We start from the raw sequence: 12808 nt of genomic DNA, 5'->3' as shown, positions 1-12808 counted from the left end.
GTCTCTGTGTTTAACCTTGTAATTACGGGTGCTGCTGTGGGCCAAATTACCTCTGTTACTCAAGGTGTCTGTTGCTGTGGTAGGGCACTGAAGAGAGAGGGAGAGAGGGGGCTGAAGGGATGGATAGTGAATGGAGGGAGGGAAGAGAGAGGTGTGTGTGAAGAAAGGACAGAAGGTACACTAACAAGCTGATAGAGAACTGCACAGACGGATAAAGTGAGGGAGGAGGATGGAAGGAGGTAGTGTGAAAAAGCCCAGACGTAGAAGTGACGGGTGGGAAGAGATGGATGAATCGTCGGGTTGACACGGAGGGATAAGTCAGAGGAGAGGGTGATGAGATGGAGAACAAACATTGAATGCACATTTGCTCGTGTGTGAAAAGCACTCGTCGTCATTGTCATTATTCTCATTTAGCTACCTTTCAGTTAACGAGAGAGCACCATTAATCAATAGGCGCCCTGTCTGGTGAATTATGGTGCATAAATGACTGGCCAGATGAACCAATGTTTGGAGCGCTGTTGGAGAAGTGTGTGTGTGTGTGTGTGTGTGTGTGTGTGTGTGTGTGTGTGTGTGTGTGTGTGTGTGTGTGTGTGTGTGTGTGTGTGCGCAAGCATGCGCAACCCCATATTCAACCTTGTCCTTTGACGCCCCTACAGGCTGCTGTTTGCTTGGGTTTCTCCACCTCTTCCCCATTTCATCAGTGTGAGAGAAAAGAGAGAGGGCAAGGGAGAGAGAGAGAGTTGGAAGAGAGGGTAGCCGTGCCTGTCACTGCTGATGTCTTTATCTCGCTCCAGCGGCACAGACGAGTCCACTGTGCACTCGCTGTGGGTCTAGATCAGTGTGTTTGAGATGTGTAAATAGACAGAGAATCTGGCCTCTAGGCATGTTCCGAAATGTAGAACTTTGTTTAAAACGAGGAAAATAATTAACCATCAATGTATATTGTATGTAAACATAAGTTAAATAACCTGTGTGTGTGTGTGTGTGTGTGTGTGTTTGTGTGTAGTCCAGAGAAGGCTTTGAAGGACTCTCTGCAGCCCTACGAGGCAGCGTACCTCTCCAAGTCTCTGTCTCGTCTGTTTGACCCCATCAACCTGGTGTTCCCCATGGGGGGACGTAACCCCCCCTCCCACGACGAACTGGACAGCATCATCAAGACCATCACCAGGTACACACCCACACAAACACTGTTCTCCAATCAGGCAAAATTCTCAGAAAAAAAACTGAAATATTATTTCTTACATCTGTTTTTCATCTCACTTTTTTTTGCTGATCCTGTTCTTTCCGATGTCCTACATGTTATATTATTATGTGTGTGTCCTCCACAGTGAGCTGAACGTGGCGTCGGTAGACACCAGTCTGACTCTGGCGGTGGTCAAGAACGCTGCCAAGACCGTCCAGCTCTTCTGCGTCAAGTCTGAGCAGCTGGTAGGTCACCACAACAACCAATTGTCCATCAGTCAAACCCTGTTCTGTGGCTAAGTGGCAGCCCTGTGTGTCAGTGGGTGCAAGGAGAGGAGATGAGAGGGGAGGAGGAGAAGAGAACAGGAGAATAGAGGGGGGTAGAATAGTACAGACCGGTCAGAGCTTGTCTCTCTCAGCCCATTGTCGTCAGTGTTCATTCAGAATTTCCCTGATGGTCATCATCAGTGGGCTGCTTGGCTAGTCCGATGAGGAAGGTTACTGAGGAGGCTAGTGGCCGGGTTAGTGACCCATAGGGCTCTGGTTAAAAGTAGTGCACTATATATAAGGAATAGAGTGTCATTTGGGACACAGCCACACAGTGTCTGAGTGGTTCCTCCTGCCTACTAATGTAGTCTTCAAAAGGTAGAGTTGACCTGAACATTAAGAAATAAAACATGTGTAGAGACAATCTCTCCACCCTGGCTCTCAGTCTTGATTATATAGTGGACTAGAAGTAAACCCTACATCCCTAGGAGCCCTGCGTCTTCCAGCTCTTCACATATGTAGGAGCTGTATCTACTGCGCTTTGTTTCGGGACAAACTGGATCACTCAGCGTTCCAGTGCGGCAATTGTTTGCTTGCTGAGGATTTTAGGCTTGAGGTGGCTTTCTTGATCACGCAGGTCGCCAGCCTATGTAAGAAACTGGATCGAGTGGGGCTTCTCCATCTGTCGGAGGCCTGCACCAGGCGCCGGGAGCAACGGGCTCAAGTTATCCTGCCTCTCGCCCGTCCATAAAGGGTTCTCCAAATCCTGTGAAGCGTGGAAGTGGGTTGATTTCCTCGTCCTTCTCGCCTGCTGTGATTTTGGGCAGCTCTATGGTAAGAACTTTGAGCGTACCTGGTGCAAAAACAATGTCCTGTCCCGGAGCTCTAGTAAATTACATTACTAAGCTGCTCCCGAATGTACTACGTCAGGACATGGAAATCGATTGTATCGTCGTCCATGTGGGTTTTAATGACATTATGAAGGGCAGCTCTGAAGGATTGAAACTGGATTTTAAAGAGCTGATTGACTCTCTGCTAGACAATCATATCTGACCCTGTGCCCTCTCTGAATCGTGGCATTGAACGCTTTAGCAGGATTCTTTCTCTTCTGGCTACGTGATTATTGCATGTAGCCAGAAGGGGGTAACTTTTGTTGACAGTTTCTATACCTTTTGAAAACAAAACTCATTTTATAAGGAGGATGGGATCCACCCAAATCATTTGGGTTTCACGATCCTTTCACAGCATTATAAGGCTGGGTTGAGACAATGACTTATCAATGACCCAAGCGCAGCTGAGTTAATCCCTACCATTGTGACACTGAGTTGTCATAATGCTTCAGCAAATGTACATTATACCAGCGTTGGTAGACACAATGTAAATAACCTCATTTATGTCCCTCTAACTGCCCTGAATGCCTCTGCTGATCCTACAGCTATTGCTTGCAGTAATCATGGGCTGTGAACCAGATTTATACTATTAATATTGAGGTGGTGTGCCCTAGGAGGAAGTCCACGGTGTGCAGCTCACCCTGCACTAAGATAAATAACATGAGCACATCTACTTCTGCTAAGCTTCCCATTAAAGCAATGAAAACAAGTAAGCATCCCAGAAGAAAAGTGCTCAAAATAGCCCACGTTAACGTATATAACTTAAACAAGTTCCAGAAATCAATCATTTGCTAGTAACAGATGACATTCATATTTTGACTGTCTCTGAAACTCATTTAGTTAAAACCTTTGATGATACAGTGGTGGCAATACAAGGTTATAGCATCTACAGAAAAGACAGAAATGATAATGGTGGAGGTGTGGCTGTTTATATTCAGAACCACATTCCTGTAAAGCTTAGAGAGGATGTCATGTTAAATACTGTTGAAGTAATATAGCTACAGGTTCATCTGCCTCACCTAAAGCCCATTCTGGTGGGAAGCTGCTATGGACCACCAAGTGCTAACAGTCAGTATCTGGATAACATGTGTGAAATGCTTGATAATGTATGTGATGTCAACAGAGGTATATTTTCTGGGTGATTTTAAATATTGACTGGCTTTCATAAAGCTGCCCACTCAAGAAAAAGCTTCAAACTGTAACCAATGCAGGCACCTACCAGGGTAGGTCAACCTACCAGGGTAGTTACAAACAGCACAGGAATTAAATATGCAACATGTTTTTATCACATCTTTACTAATGCTGTAGAAATTAGCTTGAAAGCCGTATCCAAATCCATCGGATGTTGTGATCACAATGTAGTAGCCATATCTAGGAAAACCAAAGTTCCCAAAGGCTGGGCCCAATATAGTGTATAAGAGGTCATACAATAACTTTTGTAGTGATTCCTATGTTGTTGATGTAAAGAATATTTGTTGGTCCCTGGTGTGTAATGAGGAGCAAACAAATGCTGCACTTTGACACATTTATGAAATTGCTTATTTCAGTTACTAATAAGCATGCACCCATTAAGAACATGACTGTAAAAACTATTTAATCCCTGTTGATTGATGAGGAATTGAAAAATTGTATGGTTGAGAGGGATGAGGCAAAAGGAATTTTTATTGAAAACATTTTATTTCACCTTTATTTAACCAGGTAGGCCAGTTGAGAACAAGTTCTCATTTACAACTGCGACCTGGCCAAGATAAAGCAAAGCAGTGCCACACAAACACAACAACAGAGTTACACATGGAATAAACAAACATACAGTCAATAACACAATACAAAAATCTATATACAGTGTGTGCAAATGTAGTAAGATTAGGGAGGTAAGGCAATAAATAGGCCATAGTGGTGAAATAATTACAATTTAGCATTAACACTGGAGTGATAGATGTGCAGAAGATGATGTGCAAGTAGAGATACTGGGATGCAAAGGAAGAAAAAAATATATATAACAATATGGGGATGAGGTAGTTGGGTGGGCTATTTACAGATGGGCTATATACAGGTGCAGTGATCTGTGAGCTGCTCTGACAGCTGGTGCTTAAAGTTAGAGAGAGCGATATGAGTCTCCAGCTTCGGTGATTTTTGCAATTCGTTCCAGTCATTGGCAGCAGAGAACTGGAAGGAAAGGCGGCCAAATGAGGAGTTGGCTTTGAGGATGACCAGTGAAATATACCTGCTGGAGTGTGTGCTCGGGTGAGTGTTGCTATGGTGACCAGTGACCAGAATGTCAAATAAGTCTGGCTGCACAACCGATTGGCAAACGTATTGCAAATTGAGAAATCATGACATAAAGAATGATAGTAAAAAAAACTTTGGAGCACCTTAACTTACATTTTTGGAAAACTCAGCTCCATTATTCATTGAATCAGATGGCTCATTCATCACAAAATATTGATTTTTGCCAACTACTTTAATGATTTTTTTTCATTGGCAAGATTAGCAAACTTGGGCATGACATGCCAGCAACAAACGCTGACACTACACATTCAAGTAGATCTGACCAAATTATGAAAGACAAGTATTGTAATTTTGAATTCTGTAAAGTGAGTGTGGAAGAGGTGAAAAAAAGTATTGTTGTCAATCAACAATGACAAGCCACCGGGGTCTGACAACTTAGATGGAAAATTACTGAGGATAATAGCGGACGATGTTTTCAATTTAAGCCTACTAGAAAGTGTGTGCCCTCAGGCCTGGAGGGAAGCTAAAGTCATTCCGCTACCTAAGAATAGTAAAGCCTCCTTTACTGGCTCAAACAGCCGACCAATCAGCCTGTTACCAAACCTTAGTAAACTTCTGGAAAAAAATGGTGTTTGACCAGATACAATGCTATTTTACAGTAAACAAATTGACAACAGACATTCAGGACAATTATAGGGAAGGACATTCAACAAGCACAGCACTTACACAAATGACTGATGATTGACTGAGAGAAATTGATGATAAAAAGATTGGGGGGTGTTTTGTTAGACTTCAGTGCGGTTTTTGAAATTGTCGATCATAGTCTGCTGCTGATTTTTCAATCTTTACTAACGACTTTGAGTAAAGCCAGTGTGTCTATGTATGCGGATGACTCAACACTACACGTCAGCTACTACAACGACTGAAATGACTGCAACACTTAACAAAGAGCTGCAGTTAGTTTCAGAGTGGGTGGCAAGGAATAAGTTAGTCCTAAATATTTTTTTTACTAAAAGCATTGTATTTGGGACAAATTATTCACTAAACCCTCAAACCCCACCAAAATAGTGGAATAAATAATGTGGAAATTAAGCAAGTTGAGGTGACTAAACTGCTTGGAATAACCCTGAATTGTAAACTGTCATGGTTAAAACATATTGATACAACAGTAGCTAAGATTGGGAGAAGTCTGTCCATAATAAAGCGCAGGTCTACCTTCTTAACAGTACTATGAACAAGGCAGGTCCTACAGGTCTTAGTTTTGTCGCACCTGGACTACTGTTCAGTTGTGTGGTCAGGTGCCACAAAAAGTGACATAATAAAATTGCAATTGGCTCAGAACAGGGCAGCACGGCTGGCCCTTGGATGTACACTGAGAGCTAACATTAATAATATGCATGTCAATCTCTCCTGGCTCAAAGTAGAGGAGCGATCATTACTTGTATTTGTGAGAAGTATTGACATGTTGAATGCATACCCCACAAGACATGCCACAAGAGGTCTCTTCACAGTCCCCAAGTCCAGAACAGACTATGGGAGGCGCACAGTACTACATAGAGACACGACTACATGGAACTCTATTTCACATCAAGGCAGGCAGTAAAATTAGATTTAAAAAACAGATAAAAATACACCTTATGAGGGGCCTCCCAAGTGGTGCAGCAGTCTAAGGCACTGCATCGCAGTGCTTGAGTCGTCACTACAGACCCAGTTTCAATCCCAGGCTGTGTCAAAACCGGCCATGACCGGTAGTCCCATAGGGCGGTGCACAGTTCAACCAGCGTCATCCGGGTTAGGGGAGGGTTTGGCCGGGGGGCTTTACTTGGCTCATCGCATTCAAGATGGATATATACACTGCTCAAAAAAATAAAGGGAACACTTAAACAACACAATGTAACTCCAAGTCAATCACACTTCTGTGAAATCAAACTGTCCACATAGGAAGCAACACTGATTGACAATAAATTTCACATGCTGTTGTGCAAATGGAATAGACAACAGGTGGAAATTATAGGCAATTAGCAAGACACCCCCAATAAAGGAGTGGTTCTGCAGGTGGTGACCACAGACCACTTCTCAGTTCCTATGCTTCCTGGCTGATGTTTTGGTCACTTTTGAATGCTGGCGGTGCTTTCACTCTAGTGGTAGCATGAGACGGAGTCTACAACCGTGCACCAATCTTGGTGCTTACAGCCCAACACCGTGCAGGACGTTTGGCATTTGCCAGAGAACACCAAGATTGGCAAATTCGCCACTGGCGCCCTGTGCTCTTCACAGATGTAAGCAGGTTCACACTGAGCACATGTGACAGATGTGACAGAGTCTGGAGACGTCATGGAGAACGTTCTGCTGCCTGCAACATCCTCCAGCATGACCGGTTTGGCGGTGGGTCAGTCATGGTGTGGGGTGGCATTTCTTTGGGGGGCCGCACAGCCCTCCATGTGCTCGCCAGAGGTAGCCTGACTGCCATTAGGTACCAAGATGAGATCCTCAGACCCCTTGTGAGACCATATGCTGGTGCTGTTGGCCCTGGGTTCCTCCTAATGCAAGACAATGCTAGACCTCATGTGGCTCGAGTGTGTCAGCAGTTCCTGCAAGAGGAAGGCATTGATGCTATGGATTGGCCCGCCCGTTCCCCAGACCTGAATCCAATTGAGCAAATCTGGGACATCATGTCTCGCTCCATCCACCAACGCCACGTTGCACCACAGAATGTCCAGGAGTTGGCGGATGCTTTAGTCCAGGTCTGGGAGGAGATCCCTCAGGAGACCATCCGCCACCTCATCAGGAGCATGCCCAGGCATTGTAGGGAGGTCATACAGGCACGCGGAGGCCACACACACTACTGAGCCTCATTTTGACTTGTTTTAAGGACATTACATCAAAGTTGGATCAGCCTGTAGTGTGGTTTTCCACTTTAATTTTGAGTGTGACTCCAAATCCAGACCTCCATGGGTTGATAAATTGGATTTCCATTGATTATTTTTGTGTGATTTTGTTGTCAGCACATTCAACTATGTAATGAAAATTACATTCAGATGTAGGATGTGTTATTTTAGTGTTCCCTTTATTTTTTTGAGCAGTGTATATACATACAGTTGTCGGAATTTTACATACACCTTAGCTAAATACATTTAAACTCAGTTTTTCACAATTCCTGACATTTAATCCTAGTAAAAATTCCCTGTCTTAGGTCAGTTAGGATCATCACTTTATTTTAAGAATGTGAAATGTCAGAATAAAAGTAAAGAATTATTTATTTCATCACATTCTCAGTGGGTCCGAAGTTTATATACACCCAATTAGTATTTAGTAGCATTGCCTTTAAATTGTTTAACTTGGGTCAAACATTTCAGGTAGCCTTCCACAAGCTTCCCACAATAAGTTGGGTGAATTTTGGCCCATTCCTCCTGACAGAGCTGGTGTAACTGAGTTAGGTTTGTAAGCCTCCTTGCTCGCACACGCTTTTTCAGTTCTACCAACAAATGTTCTATAGGATTGAGGTGAGTGCTTTGTGATGGCCACACAATACCTTGACTTTGTTGTCCTTAAGCCATTTTGCCACAACTTTGAAAGTATGGTTGGGGTCATTGTCCATTTGAAGACCCATTTGCGACTAAGCTTTAACTCCCTGACTGATGTTTTGAGATGTTGCTTCAATATATCCACATAATTTTCCATCCTCATGATGCCATCTGTTTGTGAAGTGTACCAGTCCCTCCTGCTGCAAAGCACCCCCACAACATGATGCTGCCACCCCCGTGCTTCACGGTTGGGATGGTGTTCTTCAGCTTGCAAGCATCCCCCTTTTTCCTCATAACATAACAATGGTCATTATGGCCAAACAGTTCTATTTTTGTTTCATCAGACCAGAGGACATTTCTCCAAAAAGTACGATCTTTGTCCCCATGTGCAGTTGCAAACCGTAGTCTGGCTTTTTTATTGCAGTTTTGGAGCAGTGGCTTCTTCCTTGCTGAGTGGCCTTTCAGGTTATGTCGATTATAGGACTCATTTTACTGTGGATACAGATACTTTTATACCTGTTTCCTCCAGCATCTCCACAAGGTCCTTTGCTGTTGTTCTGGGATTGATTTGCACTTTTCACACCAAAGTACATTCATCTCTAGGAGACGGAATGCGTCTCCTTCCTGAGCTGTATGACGGCTGCGTGGTCCCATAGGGGTTTATACTTGCGTACTATTGTTTGTACAGATGAACGTGGGAGCTTCAGGCGTTTGGAAATTGCTCCCAAGGATAAACCAGACTTGTGGAGGTCTACAATAGTTTTTCTGAGGTCTTGGCTGATTTCTTTTGATTATCACATGATGTCAAGCGAAGAGGCACTGAGTTTGAAGGTGGGCCTTGAAATACATCCACAGGTACACCTTCAATTGACTCAAATGATGTCAATTAGCCTATCAGAAGTTTCTAAAGCCATGACATCATTTTCTGGAATTTCCCAAGCAGTTTAAAGGCACAGTCAACTTAGTTTATGTAAACTTCTGACCCACTGGAGTTGTGATACAGTGAATTATAATTGAAATAATCTGTCTGTAAACAATTGTTGGAACAATTACTTGTGTCATGCCAAAACTATAGTTTGTTAAGAAGAAATGTGTGGAGTGGTTGAAAAGGGAGTTTTAATGACTCCACCCTAAGTGTATGTAAACTTCCGACTTCAACTGTATATATGGTACCAGTCAAAGGTTTGGACACACCTACTCACACCTACTATTTTCTACATTGTAGAATAATAGTGAAGACATCAAAACTATGAAATAACACACATATCAAATCATGTAGTAACCAAAAAAGTGTTAAACAAATCAAAATATATTTTAGATTTGAGATTCTTCAGTAGTCACCTGGAATGCATTTCAATTAACAGGTTTGCCTTGTTAAAGGTGCATTTGTGGAATTTCTTTCCTTCTTAAAGTGTTTGAGCCAATCAGTTGTGTTGTGACAAGGTAGGGGTGGTATACAGAAGATGGCCCTATTTGGTAAAAGACCAAGTTCATATTATGGCAAGAACAGCTCAAAAAAGCAAAGAGAAACGACAGTCCATCATTACTTTAAGACATGAAGGTCAGTCAATACGGAAAATTTCTATAACTTTGAAAGTTTCTTCAAGTGCAGTCGCAAAAAACCATCAAGCGCTATGATGAAACTGGGTTTCATGAGGACTGCCACAGGAATGGAAGACCCAGAGTTACCTCTGCTGCAGAGGATAAGAACATTAGAGTTACTAGCCTCAGAAATTGAAGCCCAAATAAATTATTCACAGAGTTCAAGTAAGAGACACATCTCAACATCAACTGTTCAGAGGAGACTGCGTGAATCAGGCCTTCATGGTCGAATTGCTGCAAAGAAACCACTACTAAAGGACACCAATAATAAGAAGAGACTTGCTTGGGCCAAGAAACACGAGCAATGGACATTAGACCGGTGGAAATGTGTCCTTTGGTCTGAAGTCCAAATTTGAGATTTTTGGTTCCAACCGCCGTGTCTTTGTGAGACATGGTGTGGGTGACCGGATGATCTCCACATGTGTATTTCCCACCGTAAAGCATGGAGGAGGTGGTGTTATGGTGTGGGGTTGCTTTGCTTTGCTGGTGACACTGTCCATGATTTATTTAGAATTCAAGGCACACTTAACCAGCATGCCTACCACAGCATTCTGCAGAAATACGCCATCCCATCTGGTTTGGGCTTAGTGGGACTATCATATGTTTTTCAACAGAACAATGACCCAACACACCTCCAGGCTGTGTAAGGACTATTTGACCAAGAAGGAGAGTGATGGAGTGCTTCATCAGATGACCTGGCCTCCACAGTCCCCCGACCTCAACCAAATTGAGATGGTTTGGGATGAGTCGGACCCCAGAGTGAAAGAAAAGCAGCCAACAAGTGCTCAGCACATGTGGGAACTCCTTCAAGGCTGTTGGAAAAGCATTCCAGGTGAAGCTGGTTGAGAGAATGCCAAGAGTGTGCAAAGCTGTCATCAAGCCAAATATATCAAGCCAAATATATTTTGATTTGTTTAGCACTTTTTTGGTTACTACATGAATCCATATGTGTTATTTCATAGTTTTGATGTCTTCACTATTATTCTACAATGTAGAAAATAGTACAAATAAAGAAAAACCCTTGAATTAGTAGGTGTTCTAAAACGTTTGACCGGTAGTATACATATTTCCTCAGTTACCTTAAGTAACCGGTGCCCTCGCACATTGACTCTGTACCGGTATCCCCTGTATATAGCCTCACTACTGTTATTTACTGCTGCTCTTTAATTATTTATTACTTTTATTTTCTATTTTTTACTCAACACTTATTTTTCAAAAAACTTGTTAAAGCATTGTTGGTTAAGTTCTTGCAAGTAAGCATTTCACTGTAAGGTCTACACCTGTTGTATTCGGTGCATGTGACAAATACGATTTGATTTGACAAACACAGACATACTCAGGTGTGAACAGGAAGCTACTTCAGGACTGGTATCCTGACACCTTTCTGTGCGCGTGTGTGGGCACGTGCATGTCATGAATGCCAGCGTGTTTGTGTGTGCGCGTCTGCCATCCACACAACTACACTCTGAGGCATTAGTTAACTGTTGCTGTGTCATTTTTAGACCGTTGCTATGGCACCACTTTGCACATGTTGTCTGAACTCTTGCTTTTCTTTCTCTCTCTGTCTTCCTGAGATGGCCCTAATTACTCTCTCTGTCTTCCTGAGATGGCCCTAATTACTCTCTCTGTCTTCCTGAGATGGCCCTAATTACTCTCTCTGTCTTCCTGAGATGGCCCTAATTACTCTCTCTGTCTTCCTGAGATGGCCCTAATTACTCTCTCTGTCTTCCTGAGATGGCCCTAATTACTCTCTCTGTCTTCCTGAGATGGCCCTAATTACTCTCTCTGTCTTCCTGAGATGGCCCCAATTCCTCTCTCTCTGTCTTCCTCTCTCTGTCTTCCTGAGATGGCCCCAATTCCTCTCTCTGTTTTCCTGAGATGGCCCCAATTCCTCTCTCTGTCTTCCTGAGATGGCCCCAATTCCTCGCTCTCTGTCTTCCTGAGATGCCCCATATCCTCTCTCTGGCTTCCTGAGATGGCCCCAATTCCTCGCTCTCTGTCTTCCTGAGATGGCCCCAATTCCTCTCTCTGTCTTCCTCTCTCTGTCTTCCTGAGATGGCCCCAATTCCTCTCTCTGTCTTCCTGAGATGGCCCCAATTCCTCTCTCTGTCTTCCTGAGATGGCCCTAATGCCTCTCTCTGTCTTCCTGAGATGGCCCCAATTCCTCTCTCTGTCTTCCTGAGATGGCCCTAATGCCTCTCTCTGGCTTCCTGAGATGGCCCCAATTCCTCGCTCTCTGGCTTCCTGAGATGGCCCCAATTCCTCTCTCTCTGTCTTCCTGAGGGCCCTAATTTCTCTCTTTCTGTTATCCAATCAGCACTCTGTCTATGGTGTGAAGGTTCAGATTACTTCCAGATCATTCCATTCCCAATGTTATTTTCAGAGCTCGTCTATGACTTTTCCTCCTATTTTCTCCACTCCACTCATTTGTAGGTATGATGAGGATTAGATTGTGTGTGTGACTAGCTTGTTATCACCTCTGAGATGAGTGGTGGTGAGGTGTCCCCATCCGCCTGTGGAACATGGCCTGAAGACAGCAGAAACTGCTACTACAGCTGGATCCTGGTTCCTGCCACATTTCTGTGTGGCCCCTCCTCGCTCTGCTATAGCAGTGGGAGCTGGCGTCTGGCTCCTGTGGGCCCTTGCTCTCACTGATGCTGTGTGTCTGCTGAGTACTACTGGTGCCCTGACTTTTCTCTCTCTCTTCCCTCCAACTATTTCTCTTTCTCCCCGCTCTCTCTCTCTCTCTCCTGCTCTCTCTCTCTCTCCCCCGCTCTCTCTCTTCCTCTTTCTCTCCTTCCATTCTTCTCTCACTCTGTGTTTCTCTCTAGCTGTCTACCCAGGGGGATGCCAGTCAGGTGATCGGGCCTCTCACAGAAGGCCAGAGGAGGAACATAGCGGTGGTCAACTCCCTCTACAGACTATACTAAGCTGTTGCTAAGGTAACACACACACACACCAATACGCTCACATACACGTATACACACACACCATCACACACATTACGCTTAGCTTGCACTATGTTCTTTTTACATGTCTACCTTGTTTTACACGTCCACATCATGTTTTACATGTCTACCTTGTTTTACACATCCGCATTATGTTTTACGTCTA

General features: G+C 43.8%; 1 protein-coding gene across 1 annotated transcript in view; it reads left to right on the top strand.

The window, feature by feature from the left end:
- LOC106576112 (conserved oligomeric Golgi complex subunit 5) overlaps nt 1-12808 on the top strand; it is a 105832-nt gene that overhangs the window by 80875 nt on the left and 12149 nt on the right. The window contains 3 exon segments of the mRNA XM_082963851.1: nt 1007-1168; nt 1329-1428; nt 12526-12636. Coding sequence (XP_082819977.1) covers nt 1007-1168; nt 1329-1428; nt 12526-12636 — 373 coding nt within the window.

The sequence above is a fragment of the Salmo salar genome, chromosome 17 (genome assembly GCF_965601325.2).
Source record: "Salmo salar chromosome 17, fSalSal1, whole genome shotgun sequence".
NCBI lineage: Eukaryota > Metazoa > Chordata > Actinopteri > Salmoniformes > Salmonidae > Salmo > Salmo salar.
The sequence above is the reverse complement of the archived record's forward strand: the minus strand, read 5'-3'. Positions and strand labels throughout refer to the sequence as shown.